The sequence below is a fragment of the Myotis yumanensis genome, unplaced genomic scaffold, assembly GCF_028538775.1.
Source record: "Myotis yumanensis isolate MYYU_CA2020_CCGP unplaced genomic scaffold, mMyoYum1.0.hap1 SCAF_4, whole genome shotgun sequence".
NCBI classification, from domain to species: Eukaryota; Metazoa; Chordata; class Mammalia; order Chiroptera; family Vespertilionidae; genus Myotis; species Myotis yumanensis.
The window spans coordinates 18,058,257-18,079,276 of record NW_027223755.1 but is presented as its reverse complement, the minus strand read 5'-3'; the positions used below and the strand labels follow the sequence as shown (position 1 = coordinate 18,079,276).

The window sequence follows — 21,020 nt, the reverse complement described above, 5'->3', positions numbered from 1 at the left end:
ATTTTATTTTTCATATGTGAATATCTTATTTTCCCAATACCATTTGATGAAGAAATTATTCTTTCTACATTGTTGACTCCTGGCACCCTCATCAAAGATCAGTTGGCTTTATATGTAGGGATTTACTTCTGGGATCCCTATTCAATTTCCTTTTTTTATTTTTACTTTATTATAAAATTACTTCAAATTATTTTTAGAAGCTGACCAAAAAGACATGGTAAATAAATGTATAAAAACACTGTATTTATTTTCCATAGTTTTCACCAACTTAAGTTGATTGATCAAAGTAAAAATCACATTCACATGTAGGCTATATTCTTTTTTCTGTTTTCACTTTAAATTTCACATATTATCTGGAGCAAAAATGGAGATTGCACTACAGTTTTGCTCAACATAAAAATGCAAACTTGACCACCCTCATTTAGTTTTCTGTTGTTTATGGGTGTAGAGTTGATAAAATATTTAAATTCAGATATCTACAAATTCTTCATTTGTAGGCTACTTTGCATACAAGTTAAAGTTTGTGTAAGTCTAGTATTTCATTACTAAATGGCATGCTAAAATTTAAAACTTGAAAACAACTTAATTTTATGTTCATTTAAATATTTTTCTAAATATTTTAATGCATTTTCTTGTAAAATAAATTTATTATTATTGAAATGTTTAATATAAAATATTTTTCAGAGCACTATCAGCTGTATGTTCCTGAGTCAGCTCAAGTTGGTTCAGCTGTTGGGAAAATCAAGGCAAATGATGCAGACACTGGTTCAAACGCTGACATGACGTACTCTATCATTAATGGTGACGGTATTGGGATATTCTCCATCTCCACTGACAAAGAGACCAGAGAAGGGATCCTTTCCTTAAAGAAGGTAAAATGAATATCATGTTAGTGATTTAGGCAACTGACTCATTTTTCCATGAATGAAAATTTAGCAGAGTTATGAATAATCCATATTGTCAGGTCATTAAGATGATAAAATATTTCCTCTTGACAATGTAATTACATTTTAGTTATGCAACATTGTGACTGGCTCTTTGGATACTCTTTTAGAAATTCTATCTTGTATGTTGAGAAAACATTATGTTGAATATACCACGAATGTCCCCCCTCATCTTTGTTCTAAGACAGTGGTTCTCAACCTTGGCTGCACATTAGAATCACCTGGGAATCTTTTTAAAATCCTGATTTCTGGGCCTCATCCTCCAGAAATTCTGTTTCTTTGTTACTAATGTTGTGGCCTCACCCCATAACAAAGAAACAGAATTTCTGGAGGATGAGGCCCAGAAATCAGGATTTTAAAAAGATTCCCAGGTGATTCTAATGTGCAGCCAAGGTTGAGAACCACTGTTACAAGATAACAGATTTCTCATCAATGTCAGTTATATTAATACTAGTAGCCTGGTGCACGAAATTCATACACTGGGGTGAGGGGAGAAGGGGCCCCTCAGTCTGGCCTTCACCCTCTCCAATCTGAGACCCCTCAGGGAATGTGCAACTACCTGTTTGTGCCCACACTTTTAACAGATAACAGCTACATTGTTGTTTCTTTCTTATGCTTAAAACCATTGGAATTAGTAGGTATTCAAAGTGTGTATACATTTTGGGGGGGACACCCTGTATATCTCTAGTCAGCGGTGAAATAAACCAACAGCAGATTTGGAACCCCCAGACAGGGAACCTCGCTCACTCCCCAAATGTCTCCCCACTTCACTTTCCACCTTCGTGGGCAGCAGGAGAATCAATGTTTTCTCTCATTAATTCGGAAAAGCACGTCCTGTCACCCGCTGCCCAGCAGGAGTGAGCTAGGCCCCAAGCAAGCAAGGCTCAGTCAGGGCAGCCTTCGCTCATGGGTGCTGGCACCCAAAGTGCACATTCCTCCTCTACAGTCACCCCGACTATCCCACTGTTTCACTGAGAGGACGGAATTCCTCTCTGCCTCTGGGTTCTTGATATTGAACGCTGACCAAAGGCACCTCAGCGAGGGCTGCCCGTGCCTACCAGGTGTGTCTGTCTGCACCTGCTCCTGCCTGAGCACCTGCATTAACCCCCCAGAGATGATCTCGTAGCTGCACTGGCCTCCGTGGGAATAGGGCATCACCACTCCGCCCTCTCACTGTCATCTCACAGGCGCCCACCCTCAGCACCCAGAACACCCAGACACTCTCCAAAGGACCTGAGCGCATCAGAGGGGAATGTGTGCACATCCTGTGGGGGTGTTAGGCATGCCAGGTTGATGGAAGTGCGGTGGAGAGGCAGGGGGAACTTGTGCACGCCTTGGTTTGCAACTGTTGCAGGCGTGGGAGGGTGACAGTGTGCTGGGGGATGTTCGCTCGCCAGGAGTGATGTGCACATCGGAGGCCTCTGGCTTTGCAGATCCACAAACCCCCGTGGTGTGGCCAGGAGGATGTCAGTCTGGCCTGCCAAGGTGGCTGTCCCTGTGATCCTGCACCTTCTGGGCCAGGAGGTGGATCTTGCGCAGCGGCTCCTGGGCGCTGATGGCCTGCAGGCGCTACTTCAGCTCAGCCTTCAGGCTCCGCTTGATGCACTCACAGCTGTCACCACGGCCATGTGAGGAGTACAGGCCACCCTCCGCCGGCCTGCCTCCCCTGTCCAGAGGCTCTCTGCGCTGCTTACCTGCCCAGAGTGACTGGGGCTGTCGGAAGCCAGGCGTCCTGTCCACCCCTGGCCGATCTGCCCCTGTCGAGCTGCTGCCCCGCTGGGAAGGGTCACAGATCCAGATCCCGGGACCACGGACAGCCTCAAGCATTGCCCTGTGCCCGGCAGGGTCACAGATCCGGGTCCCGGGACCACGGACAGCCTCCCATGCTGCCCCCTGCCTGGCAGGGTCACAGATCCGGTCCCAGACTGCAGACAGCCTCCCACGCTGCCCCCTGCCCAGCAGGGTCACAGATCCGGGTCCCTGGACCGCGGACAACCTTGCCCACTGCCGCCTGCCTTCAGTATGCAAATTAGCTGCCATCTTGTTGCTTCAGGGTGGGGGTCCCCACTGGGGTGCCTGGCCAGTCTGGATGAGGGATGATGGCTGTTTGCAGCTGGTCACACCCCCTTCAGGGAGGGGGTCCCCACTGGGATGCCTGGCCAGTCTTGGTGAGGGGCTGAGGGCCGTTTTCAGGCTGGCAGGCGACTGAAGCTCCCAACCTCTCCTTTTTTTCTTTTTTCTTTTATTCTGGGATTTATTTACCTTCTATGGCTGTCACTGGAGCTGAGAGCCGGCTTTAGCTCTGAGGCTCAGCTGCAGCTCTGAGACCTCCGCTGCTGAAAGCAGGTACTGGGTTTGTTTGGGTTCTATAATTGAAACACTGTTGCAGCCCTGCTGGCTGAAGCCCTGCTGGCTGAAAGCAGGTTTCTGGAGTTTGTTTAGCTTCTATACTTGCAACATTGTTTCTTAGAGTGCAAGCTCAGAGGCCGGCAGCGGCAGGCTGGGATCCTTGGCTTCCTCCATCACTGGAGCAAGCAAGCTTCCTGTTCGCTTCAGTGCCTGGCTGCCAGCTGCCATCTTGGTTGGCAGTTAATTTGCATAAGGATATGCTGATTAGCCAGTGGGAAGGGTGTTGGGGTTATGGTCAATTTGCATGTTTCTCTTTTATTAGATAGGATCATTACTCTATGTTGTAACTAAGAGACTTTCCTAAACTACAGTAATATAAAAATCTTTACCACATTATCCAACACTCCTTAGGATGTAAGTTTATACTTGATGATCATGGAGCCATCAAAACAACTTTGGTGAAACCATTAACCTTATTCCCCATTCTTTTTTATTCTTCAGAATTGTCATTGGATTGAATCAATTGCTTTTTGCTTTTAAGAGTATATAAGGCTCATGTCCTTATAAAACAGAAGTGGAACTAATAAAATTACAGAAATAAATTTAAATGTAACACCTAGTGAAGTGTATCTCAGTCTTGAAATGTTTAATGACTTCAGCTTAAAAATCTACTTGTTCAGATCCCTAGACTCTAATTATTGCATATTTTGATTCAGAAAGACTAGAGTGGGTGGGGCCAAGGAATTGGCTTTTTAAATTTTTTTTTAGTCCTCACTGGAGGACATATTCTTTCATTGATTTTAGAGAGAGAAGAAGGGAGAGGAGGAGAGAGAAACATTGATCAGTTTCCTCATATATGCACCTAAAACCTGGGTATTTGCCCTTATCAGAAATCAAACCTGCAATCTTTTGGTGTACAGGACAATGCTCCAACCAACTGAGCTATGTACTGACCAAGGTGGAATTGACCTTTTTAACAAACACTTGAGATTATTCTGCAGTAGAATATGTTCAGAACACAGGCTGAGAAATTTTACCCTCATGTGCTATTGTGGATATTAATGTGAATTTAATTATCTATCTATCTATCTATCATCTGTCTATCAATCTATCATTTTTGTTTTGTATATACTTTTCTATTTGCTCTATTTAAAATATCATTAATTATTCTAGTAATCACAATTTTATATTGATTTAAAATTCAAGATTAAGTTGTTTTCTGAATGCTACACAGGGGCCTACAAAGTAGAAGTTAAAGTGTGTAAGTACCTATAAAGCAGTAGTCATCACTGGTCTGTGTAAAATAATCATATCTTTCGGATTAGCATTATCAATCTCAGAGTTACTTTATTGCTATGTTTTATGTTGTAAAGCATAGAGATTTAAAACCTAAACTATATAACTCAGTGGGTTTTAACCTTTAAGAGGTACTGAATCAGATGGCAAGAAATGGATAAAAGTCTGTCAAAGTCTGTTCCTTATTTAATCTCTAAAGCAGCTCACGTTAGCCAGCAAGGCAGAGCAGCTAATCTTCCCAAAGATCAAAATCAGCTGTGCTCTCTAAATCAGCTTGCAGGAGCTCTGCACATTCCTGTCCATATCATTTCTTCATCAGAAAATTGCCAAGTTAAATTCACCAGTCCATGGTATGGCACCTTGTAAATACAGTTTGATAACTTTCATTCATTGTTTAATGGAGCCTGACTGGGTGGAAAGGGGGAAAATTGATAAGGATGAATGCAAGTTGATGCACTTTTTCCTCTGACATCAACCTCTAGCTAGGGATGTGCTTCTTCTTAGCAGTCTGTCTCCAAATCTCTTCTTGGGCTTTTTGAACTCTTTATAAAGTTGTTCCATTTTTTTTTTCAATTCAAGGTTCCAACCCTATTTGCTCTTAATGAATATCAACAATATCGTTTGTAGTATCACTTTTCCTTTTAAACCTATTTAATTGCATATAGATGCTTATTGATTTAAACCAAAAAATCTTGAATTTGTCTCCATATCAATGAAGGGTGATATAAAACATGTTCTTACTGTCAGATGAAATATAAATTTGGTCCTGTCATTAAAGCAATAGATGACATTATATCAAGTCTTTTAACCTTCAGTTTTCTTATTTAAGCATTTTACAAGGTGGTTATTAAACATAGATAAAATATGGTCAAAATACACTTGAAGTTTGGCCTGGCTAATAATTACAATAATACCTCAATATCTACTTTTTAAGTTGTTGTCCCTTCTTCCTGCATTTGCACCAAGTCTTTAAATATAGTTTCCAGACCACGCCATGCTGTTATATGGCTGCCCTCCTTTGTTGCATGTTGTCCAATTCACCTGGAAGCATACAAAGAATGAAGCATCCTGTGGTATTATATTGTCTCACAAGACCATGCTGTCATTCATGTGTCTTGGTAATCTACTTCCCCTTCCTCCTTTGTAAAAATATATTTTGTTTTTCAGAGTTCAATTTAAGTATTGTCTTTGTAGTGCAACATTTTCAGGTATATTTCAGCCACAAATATCCTTCTTTGGATTATCTTTTCTACTTTTCACTTATTTCTTATGGTATAAAACAGGGCAATTCCATCCCTTTCTTAAATTTGCTAGGACTGAGAGGTAGGAAGAACTTATTCTGGTTAATTTACTATGAATGTACTAATATTCCCATGACTATATGCTACAAATGTATTCCTGTCTATAATAGCTATTACATATTTTTATAACCAGGTACTTGTATTTTTATACTCTATATTATATAAAAATTATATTCTATATTATATGATTTCACTTAATAAATGATCCATTGAGATGGACAATGAGTAAACATAGTAAATTTTAAAATTATATTGTAAAATCTCAAGTTAATCTTAAAAGTAAAATGGGTTTCACTATAGCCATACTATATCTATTCCAAATAACCACTTTTTTTAGTGGATTGTGTTTATTTGATTTTTTGACATCATTACTTTGCCTGGCATTACATGACAGGCTAAGAATCAGAATGTTCTTTGCCATGGATTGTAAAGTTTTGAGGCCATGAACTACAAAGAGCAATAAGCAAGGCATCCCAACACATTGTAAATATACATATAGGCAAATCCATGAGCATACGTTGTAAGAAAAAAATAGTTTTCTAATTCTAATGAACTATTTACAAAAATTGAATATTCATTAGGGATGTTACTCTTAAAAACCTCAGCCAACCTGATATTTTTATTCTTAATAGGTTCTAATATCTAGAAAGTAATACTCCTGCTCAGCCTGATGTTGAAGAGAAAAGAATCCATTTCAATTCAGTGAAATCTATTACTGTGTTTGTAATAACTTCTGATAGAGAAGTACCAAAATAGTATGGACAAAAATGCTCTCCTCCAGATACAATATAACTAAAAATTCATGAAAATGACCCAGAAAACAACAAAATCCCTCAACCTAGAAACTTAACCACAACAACAGGCAACAGCAAACTTTTCTTTAATAAAATGTAAATTAAAGAAAATGAAAAATGTACAACAAAATTGCAAAATTTCTAGCAAAAAAAAAGTATATGGAAACTATGAGATACAGAATAAGTACTTCTGAGAGTATATTCATAATCCTAAATATATTAAAGACAGAAGTAAAATAATAAAATTAAATAAATAGAAGATATCACTAAAAATAGAAAGAATAAAAGAAAAAATAAATAAAGACATCAATGAGGTTAGAAATCAGAAACATATTATATACAAAAACCTTAGATTTTAGAAAGAAAGCAAAACATAAAACAATAAATAAGCTTTAACTAATCTTAATAAAAATAATGGAAGGAATAATAGAAAATAAATAGTTATAAAAATAGAAAGTGTGTCATAATACTTTCTTAATTTTACACAAATAAATTTCATGTAAAGAATATTTTTGTAAAAGTTTCTAAAAAGCAACTTCAAAGACATAAAAAATACATAAACTAATTTCATATAAGATAATGAGAAACTTGTGAAAGAACTACCCCCCTCCAAATTCTTCAGATTCAGTCATACACAAAGAAATTCTATGAAACCTTAAAGAGCAATTGATTCCAAAGATATTTAAACCTTTCAGTACATTAAAAAAAAAAGGAAGATAAACAACCCAATCAAAAAATGGGCAACTGACCTAAATAGATACTTTCCAAAAGAAGACAGAAGGAAGGCCAAGAGAGATATGAAAATATGCTCAAAATCACTAATTATCTGAGAGATACAAATCAAAATGACAATGAGATACCATCTCACACCTGTCAGAGTGGCTATCATCAACAAATCAACAAACGACAAGTGCTGGAGAGGATGCGGAGAAAAAGGAACCCTCGCGCACTGCTGGTGGGAATGCAGACTGGTGCAGCCACTGTGGAGAACAGTATGGAGTTTCCTCAAAAAGTTAAAAATGGAACTCCCCTTTGACCCAGTGATCCCACTTCTAGGACTATGTTCCAAGAAACCAGAAATACCAATCAGAAAGGATATATGCACCCCTATGTTCATAGCAGCACAATTTACCATAGCTAAGATTTGGAAACAGCCTAAGTGCCCGTCAGCAGATGAGTGGATTAAAAAACTGTGGTACATCTACACATAGAATACTACACTGCGGTAAAAAAAGAAGGAATTCTTACCATTTGCAACAGCATGGATGGAACTGGGGAGCATTATGCTAAGTGAAATAAGCCAGTCAGAGAAAGATAAATATCACATGCTCTCACTCATTTGTGGAATATAATGAACAACATAAACTGATGAACAAAAACAGATCCAGAGACAGAGAAGCATCAATCAGATCATCAAAGCTCAGAGGGAAGTTAGGGGAGGGTGGAGGTTAGGGGGAGAGATCAACCAAAGGACTTGTATGCATGCATATAAGCCTAACCAATGGACACAGACAACAGAGGGGTGAGGGCATGAGCGGGGCGGGGGGGGGGGGGGATTGGGGAGGGATTGGGGGGATAAGGAAAAATAGGTAATACCTTAATCAATAAAGAAAATTTTTAAAAAATATCAGTGTTTATATATGAGGCAAATCAATCTATATTTGTCTGTAGGCTCCTGTAACAAATTACAACAAACTGTGTGGCTTAAAACATTCTCTCGCAGTTTTGAAGGCTGGGAGTTTGAAATCAAGCTTAACTTTTGGCTAGGATGCAATTCCTCCATAAACTCTAGAGCAGTGGTTCTCAACCTTCCTAATGCCGCGGCCCTTTAATACAGTTCCTTATGTTTTGGTGACCCCCAACCATAAAATTATTTTCGTTGCTACTTCATAACTGTAATTTTTCTACTGTTATGCATCGTAATGTAAATATCTGATATGCAGGATGTATTTTCATTGTTACAAATTGAACATACAGTGGGGCCTTGACTTATGAGTTTAATTCGTTCCGTGATGGAGCTCGTAACTCAAATTACTTGTATGTCAAATCAAAAGTGAATGAGTGAGACACGTGATGCTGGGCTGATGTTGTGGTGTTCACTGTGATGTTCGCTGCGCCAACTAGCGGTGGGGTATCTGAAGCTGGCTCGTAACCCGAATTTTAGCTCACAACTCAAAGCAAAAAATCGGCCGAGTGACAGCTCATATCTCAAAAAACTCGTTAGTCGGGACACCTGTAAATCAAGGCCCCACTGTAATTAAAGCATAGTGATTAATCACAAAAAAATGTATGTAATTATATATGTGTTTTTCGATGGTCTTAGGCAACCCTTGTGAAAGGGTCGTTCGACCCCCAAAGGGGTCGCAACCCACAGGTTGAGAACTGCTGCTCTAGAGGATAATACATTCCTTGCTTCTTCCAGCTTCTGGTGGCCCAGGCATTTCTTGGTTTGTGGCCACATCACTCCAATCTCTGTGAAAATGTTAGAATTGTTGATAATCCCAACTTGCAGTTTTCCAAGAAGTTCATAGTTCTGAAATTTTGTTAAATGGTATACACTATATTCACATTATCAACTCCCATCCCTACACGAAATATCTTGAAGTCAAAATTTATATAGTAGTAGTAAATAATGCTGAACAAATTATCAAAAACTGGACCCTACTCTTTTGAAGAGTTTTAAAGTAGTTCTAAAAGGAAGAATTACCCCCAAGTTTTTCTTTAGCTTGAGTGTTTTAGTCATCATTCAGTGTGAATGATTATTATCAGAATCTAGCCAGAAAGATCTAAGAGCATGGAAAGTTGGCATTTTAATGTAGAGTTGGACAAACTCTTTCTTATACTCATGAAAATATTCAGGTTCTACACTATGCTATTAAGTTCACACTATGACATGTTTTATGAATTTATTTTCTTTTTCTTTTTTTCAGGCTGAAAAGAATGCTTATTTTGCATTTTATAAACTCTCAGCCACACATTTCATGTTATTGTTTTCTGTGGCACCAGCATAGCCTGGGTAATTCTTCCCCCCAAAATTTCCCCTTGTAACATCTTTGCAGCAAAATGAGATATTACATGAATAGGTTTCTCTGATCCTGGTAGATTGTATTTTAAATAAATAAATAAAAATCTTCCAGTAACTAAAAGTAAAATCCACAGATTTCTAAATAATTTCCCAAGAACAAATGATTACTAGAAAATTACTAAAAGATCTATTTAAAATGTGTGGATGATGAGTAATAAGTACTTGGATAGCTTTGCTAGACTTATAGTAACATAAAAACTAATTATAATCCTAATTCAATCTTTGTATACTATTGTAGTTATAATGCAAATAAAAGAATTAACATTTTATATTATATACATAATCCTGCAATCACTGAGAATAAATAAATTGATATAATAATTTCTCACTTTTTCTAAAATTGCAATTTAGCACTGCTGAATTAAATGAGGTTGTTAAAATATTTCCATTTGCATTAATTTACCTGCTTCTAAATTACTGTCCCAATCTGAAATAGTCCTCTTATTCCTGAGAGACTTCAACTGGATTTCTAGCCACCCATCTGCCTGTCCTGGCAAAGAAGTTCCGCAAAATAATTACCCCTGCCCTGAGGTAGTTAAATATATATTAGCTATTATAAAAATACAATTATGTGTCCAAATAAACAGCCAGCTTCTTATCACTAGGTAGTTTAGTGTTAAGACAAATAATATCTAATTTGCAAAGGGACCTGCTAAAAAATGGAAAAAGAGATACCTGTTAAACTGATGTACAGCTTGATAATAATATCTGGGGGTAGAAGTGGCCAAATTATCTCCACAAGTTCACTGAGAGCCAGAAGATAAGAATGCCAACACCAATAAATAAGTGAAAATGTGTGATTTAAAATTCTGTGTTATCACATGAGAAAGGAATATTAACTGTCCCTAGTAAACAAATCCTAGTTGTTGTGTTGTGTTTTGTTTTGTTTTTTGTTTGTTTTAGTTTTAGGGTCTCAAATACTCACGTTTAAAAAGAAGAACCTTAGTCATTATAAGGTCTACCAGATGCAGCAGGTTGAGTCTACAAAACAATACACTGATTTTAAACAATGGTAAACTTGTCAAGGATGCTGCATTCCAAGAGCAATGTGCCCAGATTCTGACAGTCCATGTTCCTCTGAGCCAAGAGCTACCATATCCACCCACCCAATTCCTGAATGGAAGCAAATTTGTACCATTTGTAGAAGAGGTTGTTTAAATTTGGATGAGATTTGTTGAATTACTCAAAGAGATGTTCTCATTCACTAATGTTAACTAGTTAACTGACACGATATTTTGATTTTAATTAAAAAAGGTCCACCGCTTGTGTCTATAGATGCTTATGGTGTACAAATGGTTGAGGAGAGAGGAGTCAACAAAAAACCCTAGCAATCTATGAGTCCAACTCAGAGTTATGCAACTCCCAACCAAGATGAATGTTAGTGTCTTTGGCAATTCATTTCTAGTTTAAACTCTCTCAGAAGAATATGATTCCCAATTGGTATGTCACAAACTGCAGAATCAATTAACATTTCTTTAAAATATATACATCTAAAATACATAATTTTGTCATATATAAATGCATATATATTGCATATATGACCCACTTTAGAAAATTTGAGATATTCAGATTAAAAAAAATATTTTATTTATTAAAAACTGATAAAATATTGTGGTAGCCCAGTCTCATCCATGTCCCTATGACCTGAGAAGTTTTCTAGGTTTTAGTTTCTTCATATCAAGTTTTGAAATTAAATGGTTATTTTTCCTTCTATGCAATCACCAATCTCTGGGAAGGCCAATTATCCAAGGCAATTCAGAAGAGGTAAGGAAAATAAACATCAGTAAGACTGATCTTCCTATGTATAAAATTCCTTAAGGATACTCATTCTAATCAGCTTCTCCTTGTCCCTCAGCTGAGTTTCGCCATAGGGAATGACATTCTCTGAAAATGTCAAGAGAAAAAGCTTCAAGATTAAAGCATGCTAGTGCAAAATTAGTGACAGAAATAAGGATGAAAAAAAAAACAAAAACCACCTCTTCTTCTCGTAGATATTACAAAGGAAGTTCAGCATCAGTGGCTACTTCCCCAGGCTCACATTAAAAGCCTGGTCTCTGCATCAGCTGCACTAACATCACCATGGAGATTTTTGACATTGAACTCCCTTTTCTAAGCTCATAAATCGGAGCTCACTTTGGGTTGTGGAGCCTATTGTGTGCATCATGCTAAACACTTCCCAAACATTCATTTCTTATCGCAAAGGTACTTCCTCATAGAGACAGGACCTAGCTGCTTACATGCACCTAGGTTTGTATCCTTATTATTAATTTCCATAGTAGCCAGTCTTATAGCACTAAATACACAGTGCTGTAAATGTCTATTTACGATTTTATTTTATATGCTACAGTAGACCATATATTCCTTGGGACAAAATGCCATACAGACCTTACTCATTATTATATGCTAAGTCAAATTAATTATGGATGACATATGTAATTAATAGAGAAAATAAATATTGGCTGGACAATTTTAAAAAGGAGAGTACACTAAAAAGATTATAAGATTAGGCAAAACTGAAAACTAAAAAAATAAAAGAAACATACAAAAAACTATACAGAACAAAGTTGATTACACCATAATACAGTATATTAAAATGAAAAAATACATGAAATGCTATTACTAGTAAAAGAGAAAATAAATGAAAAACAAAACAACAAAAATGAAATTCAAAAGTCTGTATCAAATTTATTGCTAAAATTCCAATAAAATATTTTGAATTGAACACTTAAAAGTTTAGGCCAGTCAGCATGGCTCAGTGGTTGAGCATCAACCCATGAACCAGGAGGCCATGGTTTGATTCCTGGTCAGGGCATATGCCCAGGTTGTAGCCTCAATCCCCAGTATGGGGCATGCAGGAGGCAGCCGATCAATGATTCTCTCTCATCATTAATGTTTCTCTCTCTCTCTCCCTTCCTCTCTGAAATCAATAAAAAAATATTTTTAACAGTTTATCAGATTCTAAAATATGATAAAAAGTTTAAAACCAGCAAGGTGAAAAAATAAGATGTGGTAGATGCAAATCAGTGATATGAGATACAGTATATTATTTAAATGCAAAATGGAAATATATGTATATATATTTCAAATTTAACAAATTAGTAGCAATTTTTAAGTTTATCTTTTTACTGTTGATAGTATTATAGATAATTCCTTTTAAAATTAATACTTAAGCCCTGGCTGGTTTGGCTCAGTGGATAGAGCATCGGTCTGGGAACTGATGGGTCCCAGGTTCGATTCTGGCCAAGGGCACATGCCAGGATTGTGGGCTCGATCCCCCCAGTGGGGGGCATGCAGGAGGCAGCTGGTCAGTGATTCTCTCCCATCATTGATGTTTCTCTCTCCCTATCCCTCTCCCTTCCTCTCTGAAATAAGTAAAAAATAATAATAATAATAATAATAATACTTAATAAGTTAAATTGGCAAAGAGATAGAGAAAAGTTACTTGAGGAGACTACAAATCAGAGTCTCCAAAAGCAGCATTTGTTTGCCAGTGGGGAATATTTTTTTGTACTTAGTTATCATCATATTTATGGTTGTGAAAAGTAACAGTTGATTTCAGACTTGAGTTTCCCTGATTTCTTCTTCAGATACCATTACGAATACAAACTTTATAGTTTGTTTTTAAGAGAAAATAGATGGATTTGCATCTATTCAAAAATAGAAAAAAAATGCTTGTTTGAAAGTGATAATTTGGATCTCATTTTTTTTCCCTGCAGCCACTGAACTATGAGAAAAAGAAGTCCTACACTCTCAACATAGAAGGAGCAAATACACACCTTGATTTTCGCTTCTCTCACTTGGGTCCCTTTAAAGATGCCACCATGCTGAAGATCATTGTCGGAGATGTGGATGAACCACCTCTATTTTCCATGCCCTCCTACATCATGGAAGTCTATGAAAATGCCAAGGTTGGAACTGTCGTTGGCACAGTTTTGGCACAAGATCCTGACAGTGCTAATAGCTTAGTAAGGTAAGGTATGCTTCAAAGTTTTAGACATCTACATATTTTGATTGTGTCACAATAATTTAAAATTTATAAAATAACTAGAGGCCCGGTGCACAAAAATTTGTGCACTCGCGGGGGGGGGGGGGGGGTCCCCCAGCCCGGCCTGTGCCCTCTCACAGTCTGGGACCCCTCGGGAGATAACGACCTGCTGGCTTAGGCCTGCTCCCTGGTGGCAGAGGGCAGGCCCAATCCCTAAGTGCAGCCCCTGGTCAGGCTCAGAGCAGGGCCGATTGGGGAGTTGGGGCGCTGCCCCTTCATGCACAGAGCAGGGCAGATCGGGAGGTTGCAATGCCACCCTCAGTCACACTCAGGGTAGACTGATTGGGGGGTTGGGGCACCACCTCCTGTCACACTCAAGGCAGGGTCAATGGGGAGGTTGTGGCACCACCCCCTGTCACGCACAGAGCAGGGCCGATCAGGGGGTTGGGGCACTGCTCCCTGTCACTCACAGAGCAGGGCCCATCAGGGGGTTGAGGAGCTCCCCCCTGTCACTCACAGAGTAGGGCCTATAGGGGAGTTGGGGCACCGCCCCCTGTCACACACAGAGCAGGGCGGATCAGGGGGTTGGGGCGCTGCACCCTGTCATACTCAGGGCAGGGCCGATGGGGAGGTTATGGCTCTACCCTGTCACACACAGAGCAAGGCCCATGGAGGGGGGTTGGGGCGCCACCCTCTATCACCCACAGAGCTGGGCCGATCAAGGGATTGGGGCACCGCCACTGTCACACTCAGGGCAGGGCTGATGGAGAGGTTATGGTTCTACCCTGTCACACACAGAGCAGGGCCCGTGGGGGCGGGGGGTTGGGGCACCTCACCCAGTCACACACAGAGTAGGGCCGATCAGGGGGTTGGTGCGCTGCACCCTGTCACACACAGAGCCGCAGGGCAATCAGGGGATTGGGTAGCTCCCCCCCATCAGGCACAGAGCAGGGCTGATCAGGGGGTTTGGGCGCTGCCCCCTGTCACGCTGATCCCGGTGCCGCGAGCCTCGCTGCTCCGCTGATCCCGGTGCCGGGAGGCATATTACCCTTTTACTATATAGGATAGAGGCCTGGTGCATGGGTGGGGGCCGGCTGGTTTGCCCTGAAGGGTGTCCTGGATCAGGGTGGGGGTCCCCACTGGGGTGCCTGGCCAGGCTGGCTGAGGGGCTGAGGGCTGTTTTCCAGCTGTCGAGTGACTAAAGCTTCCAACCAGTCCTTGTTTTCTTTTCTTTTTTTTTTTTTATTCTGGGCCAGCTTTAGCTCTGAGGCCTCGCTGCTGAAAACATGGATACAATGTTGCAGTCCGGGGTTGACTGACAGCCAGTTTTGTTTAGCTTCTTATTTGCAACATAGTAATAGTTGCTTAGAGTTGCAGTTGAGAGGCCAGCAAGTGAGGTGGGGAACGTTGGAGTCTGCAGTGCCTGGAGGAAGTAAGCCTCCCTGTTCGCTTCAGTGCATGGCTGCCGGCCGCCATCTTGGCTGACAGTTAATTTGCATAAGGATACGCTGATTAGCCAATGGGAAGGGTAGCGGTCGTACGCCAATTACCATGTTTCTCTTTTATTAGTGTAGATACTTAAATATGTTATATCTATGTTATTGTTCTATTATTACAATTAGATGCTATTACTGATATTTTATCTGAGTCATGTAGTAGATGGGTTTCTGTCAAATGAAGAATATATGTAGCTATATCCATGAGTATATTTTTGACCACACAGATTAGATTTTCCACTTGACTTAATAGATATGAATATAACTGACTGGAAACATTTATAGAAATGAAGTTGAGAAACCTTGATCTCTTAGTGATAGGAAATATAGATACAGTACAATAGGGGAGAGGGTTGGGAATAAGGCTTATCTGCCTCCAGGTTCTGACACAATAGCTGTGTTCCTGTAGGAATCACCCACCCTTACCTGTAAGAGAAGAAAACGACTCTATCTCTCAGGTATTGGGAGAAAGCATTAAGCATTGTGTATAAAGTGCTAAGCAGAGTGGCCTGCACCTAGTAGTCACTTAATAAATGTCCAAGCTGCCTGGAGTGCTCACTTAGAGACTAGACGCTGACACGATAGGACAGCATGTGGGAATTCTGAAGTCTTTTTTTTTTTTAATAATTATTTCTTGTTGAAAGCATTACATATGTTTCCTCTTTTCCCCCATTGATCTCCTCCAGCCCCATCCCCATCACACCTCAGACCTTCAGCACCCTATTGTCTGTGTCCAAGGGTTATGCAGAATTCTGAAGTCTTGACGGACTAGCTTTGTGATCTGATATAGTTTTTCAACCTTGGAATGTAAATTCCAAATATATGAACAAGGAATAATAATACTGCATGAATATGCTGATATAATTAAATTAGATTGATACAAAGTAATTAGCACTGTCAGTAAGTGCTCAGTAAATATTTTATTATATTAGTATGTCATGCAGTGGAGATTATTAAAATATTATTGTATAATCAGAAAGATGTTTTTTTGGTCTCAATTATAACAAAATCAAAGACTGTGTACATGTAGTAGAGTCTTAAGTTACCCTGAATTTATACCATTGGCTAATCCTAAGGCCTTAGGAAGTTGGAAAGTCTTAATAAATCTGTCAGCTTTTCCCCATATTTATTCTGATTCCCTGAGTTCTCGTCTATTTTTTAAATTGTTTTTAATGTTTTTTATTGATTTTTAGAGAGAGAGGAAGGGAGAGGGATAGAGAGATAGAAACATTGGTGAGAGAGGAACATCATCAATCACATCATCAGTCTGCTGCCTCCTGCATGTCCCCTACTGGGGATCAAGCTCGCCACCCAGGCATGTGCCCTGACCAGGAATCAAACCTGCAACCTCCTGGTTTCTGGGTTGATGCTCAACCATTGAGCCACACCTGGCAGAGCGAGTTCTCGTCTATTTTAACAAAAGCTAATAGAGTAACCATTTCCGTTGGTATCTACATAAGGTTTGTAAAGGCTCTCAATTTCCTTTTATGTAAGCATGATTGTTTCAGCTTAAAAAAAGAAGTCCACAGTACCCGTGCATGGAGAGAACCAATGTTATGTGCACAAATGTATGTATTCAACAATCCTGCTTCATCCTTGAGTGTAGGAGTACCCTGTCAACTGGTACCCTCTCTCACACTGAGAGCAAGAACTGGACACTGCTTGAAGAAGCAGGACAGGCAAGTACACAAAATAGTATGCATTAGCCCAGTTATAGAAATCGATATGTAAGGGATGGAAGTAGGAGACAACATAATTAGTTTTCCAACCAGAGAAAAGCCTGCTATGCTCCAGCATTACATAGAATGCCATCTATATATATAAAAGCCTCAGTGACCAAACAACCGGTCAACCGGTTGCTATGACATGTACTGACCTCCAGGGGGAAGATGCTCAATGCAGGAGCTCCCCCTGGTGGTCAGTGTGCTCCCACAGCAGGAGAGCTGCTCAGCTGACCCATGGGTGCCAGAAGCAGGGCTCACGGCTGTCCACTGCAGCCTGGAGACCTCAGTGGAGCTGCAGCGAGCCTACTGGGCGGTGGCAGCGGCAGGTGCAGTGGGGCCGGGATGAGCAGGAGTGGCAGGTGGCGTTAGACTGCCGGTTTTGGCCTTATCCCACCAAAGGCTACGCCAAGAGACCCCACAAGTGCATGAATCCATGCTCTGTGTCTCTAATATTTAAATGACATTTCTGATACTTAACAGTAAGTATAATTCAACTATATTAAAAACTGTAGCATAATAAATGATACTTGCAAATGTGGCCCATTTATTACAAAAGGAGCCAACACCTTTGAGAATAAAAATATTTCATGCTATTAGTTTCACATAAAGTATTTGATAAACTTTAGTAAGGCTTTTTTTTAATATTAAGATGCTAATAATGTAGTCTATACCTTTTAATTAAAAGAGGTGTGAGGTACATTCAATTTTAAAAGAGACATTTAAAGCACCTTATTTGGTTCTTACAATAGTCCTTATGATAAAGAAATTAGTGCATGCACACACAGCAGCAGCAGTTTGAAGTCCAGTGGAGAGATAAACTCGAAAAAAATTGCATTCTTTGATAGGGTGATAAAGATAGGAAGGTGTGCATGGAAAGAAAGCGTGCACAAAACCTTATAGACATAATGATTTGAAGATTTTAAGGTTCAAAACCCAGGTTAAGGATGAGACAGATGAAGAATAGAGAAAATCTATGTAGTTTTGTGTATATGAGGAGCATAGGTTACCTGTGTGTGAAGGGCAAGTACCGAGATTGTAGAAAGAAGCGAGGCAGAGACCATGAAAAAGGCTTTGTGCTGACATCTTTTAAATTTATCCTGCAGCAGTATCAAAGGGGGAGAGAAGAAAAGACAGAGTATGAGCCATTATAATCAAAGCAATGGTGGGGAGATTTGCAATTCAAAATAAATAATAATGAATTTTTTAAATGCTATGAAGAGTGGCATCTATGTGCCCAAAGGGTAGGTCAGAGGAAGAAGCATTGAGGTCAGAGACAAACTTCTTTCACTGTTGCCCTGTAGATGCCAACATATCCCAAAGCACCCATTCCACATGGCACAGTGTCTCTCACGCAGTTTCCCCACTAGAGGACATTTGACAATGTCTGAAGACATGTTTGGTTGTCACAACTGGGCGAGGAATGCTAGTTACCTCTGAGTAGAGGCCAGGGATGGTGCTCACAACCAAGAATTATCTGGCCCAAAATGTCAGTAGTGCTGAGGTTGAAAAACCTTGATACAGAGGAAACGAAACTGGTTGGTCCATTGGTAAAACTGGAGTGCTAATTATACTCATGGAAAGAGATTTTGAAAAGAGGTTTTTGGTGTTTCTAGTTTCTTGGGATACCAATTAGAAAGGATATATGCACCCCTATGTTCATAGCAGCGCAATTCACCATAGCTAAGATTTGGAAACAGCCTAAGTGCCCATCAGTAGATGAATAGATTAAAAAACTGTGGTACATCTGCACAATGGAATACTACGCCACGGTAAAAAAGGAGTTCTTACCATTTGCAACAGCATGGATGGAACTGGGGAGCATTATGCTAAGTGAAATAAGCCAGTCAGAGAAAGATAAATATCACATGATCTCACTCATTTATGGAATATAATGAACAACATAAACTGATAAACAAAAACAGAGACAGAGAAGCATCTATCAGACCGTCAAACATCAGAGGGAAGGTATGGGAGGGTGGGGGTATAGGGGGAGATCAACATAAGGACTTATAAGCAAACATATAGGCCTAACCAATGGAAACAGATAACAGGGAGGTGAGGGCATGAGGAGGGGGGGGGGGGGCATGCGGGGTAATATGGGGATAAGGAAACATATGTAATAACTTTATCAATAAAGAAATTAAAAATGAACTATAGAGATAATAAATAGTCAAATAAATACAATAGAGATAATGACATAAAATTAGGTTTCAACCTGTCCTCCTTTTTACTTCCAGCATAATGCACACTTTTTCCTCCAATTATAGTTTTGCTTGTTTTCACTGGTCTTAAACCCCATGATTTTATTTATCTCAAGAGATATCATAAATTTTCTAATAATTTTCCAAACAACACACTCAATTTCAATATGTACTATTTGTAGTTCTAAAATATGGGTTCCATAGAAACCACTGTTGAGTTTTGGAGGGCTATCACAATTACAAAAAAAAAAAATTAAAATCATTCATTGGAAACAATCATAACAGAACAAGCACCTCTTTTGGAATTACTTTAAAAAAACAGTGGTTAAAATAAAATATTGCCTGTTACTTGGGAAATATATTATGGGCTATTTTAATAATATTTGTTTGGAACAATTTATATGGATATATGCATAACTCATGGACACAGACAATAGGGTGGTGAAGGCCTGGGGTGGGGGAGGGGGTGGGCTAGAAGGGGCCAATGAGGGAAAAAGGGGACATATGTAATACTTTCAACAATAAAGATTTTAAAATTAAAATTAAAAAAATTTAAAAAAAGAAGAGATTTTTGGGAAATGTATACCAGTGAGTATGTTTCAAATACATTCACAGCCATGTAATATTTCAACCTATACATTTTTAAATAAAATAAATTATTTATATATAATTAATTGCCCCATGATATTATTAATTGTCTCAGTAATTACTCTGTACTATTAGGAGCATTAATCGAACACCGCCATGTTAATTGAACATCCCACTTGTTCGGATGCAAAGATGATTGGTGTATTGACTCCAAATGCTAATATTGAGAAGCACAAATCTATTAACATATGCATTATTCTTTCTGCTTTGTTTTGGTTAGACAACCAAAATAAATCCTTCTAAAGCTACCTTAAAATAATTAGATTCCTTAGCTGCTTTTGCGAGGTATAATTTACATAATATTTATTCTTGATTTCAATAAAAGTATGTCATTCATATGGGCCTCTGGGTGCAAACAGTGAATAAAAAACAGAAAACATTAACAAACACAAAAGCAAACCTTATACTTTCACCTTTCTTAGGGACTAAACATTTGTACTAATTAAGGAAAAGCACAGTGAAAAGATGTACCTTGCCATGTGCCCTGAAATGTAATTAACTCCAAGTGTAGAATTGATAATGAAAGGGAGTTTGAGTCTTATAGGCATTTGTGAAAAGCTTCCTGACTTCAGCCTTTTGTATTTCAATTTTCTAAATTATTAGTAAGACTCTTCAGATTTCTAAGAGCATACCATGTCTAGCTTTTGTCTCTTTCAACTCACAACAAGAATGTGCAATTGGCAGCAATATAATCACCACCTTTAAAAAGAGTAAAATCAGAGCCAGGCTATTTACCTGCAATGAAGACACCCTCAATTTAAACAGACTGCACTCAATTGCTGGCATGCTGCAAATGGAAATCAGAAACTCCCCAGTAGCTGTGGAGAGATGAGTAATATATTTATATATTTTAATCTTCACCTGAGGATATGTCTTTATTGATTTCATTTTTTAGAGAGAGAGGAGGGTGGAGAGAGAGATAGGGAGAAACACCGATTTGGGAGAAAAACATTGGTTGGTTGTCTCCATACAGGACCCAACAGGGGATGAAATCCACAACCTGGGTATGTGCCTTGACTGGGTCTAGAACCAGCAACCTATTGGTGTACAGGACAATGTGCCAACGAACTGAGCCATCTGGCCAGGGCGAGATGAACAATCTTTGGTTGTACAAGAGGAGCTAGAGAGCTTTCTGGAAATATGATCTTGTGACTATTAAAAATAGTGACCATTTATGGCTTATTATCTGTAAGCTAG

The 21,020-nt window shown here is 39.1% G+C and overlaps 1 protein-coding gene across 6 annotated transcripts in view; it reads left to right on the top strand.

The window, feature by feature from the left end:
• CDH18 (cadherin 18) overlaps window positions 1-21,020 on the top strand; it is a 687,616-nt gene that overhangs the window by 611,080 nt on the left and 55,516 nt on the right. For all 6 annotated transcript variants that reach the window (XM_070411928.1, XM_070411926.1, XM_070411927.1 and 3 more), the window contains 2 exons: window positions 685-872; window positions 13,486-13,739. In XM_070411928.1, coding sequence (XP_070268029.1) covers window positions 685-872; window positions 13,486-13,739 — 442 coding nt within the window. The remainder of the gene's footprint in view (window positions 1-684; window positions 873-13,485; window positions 13,740-21,020) is intronic.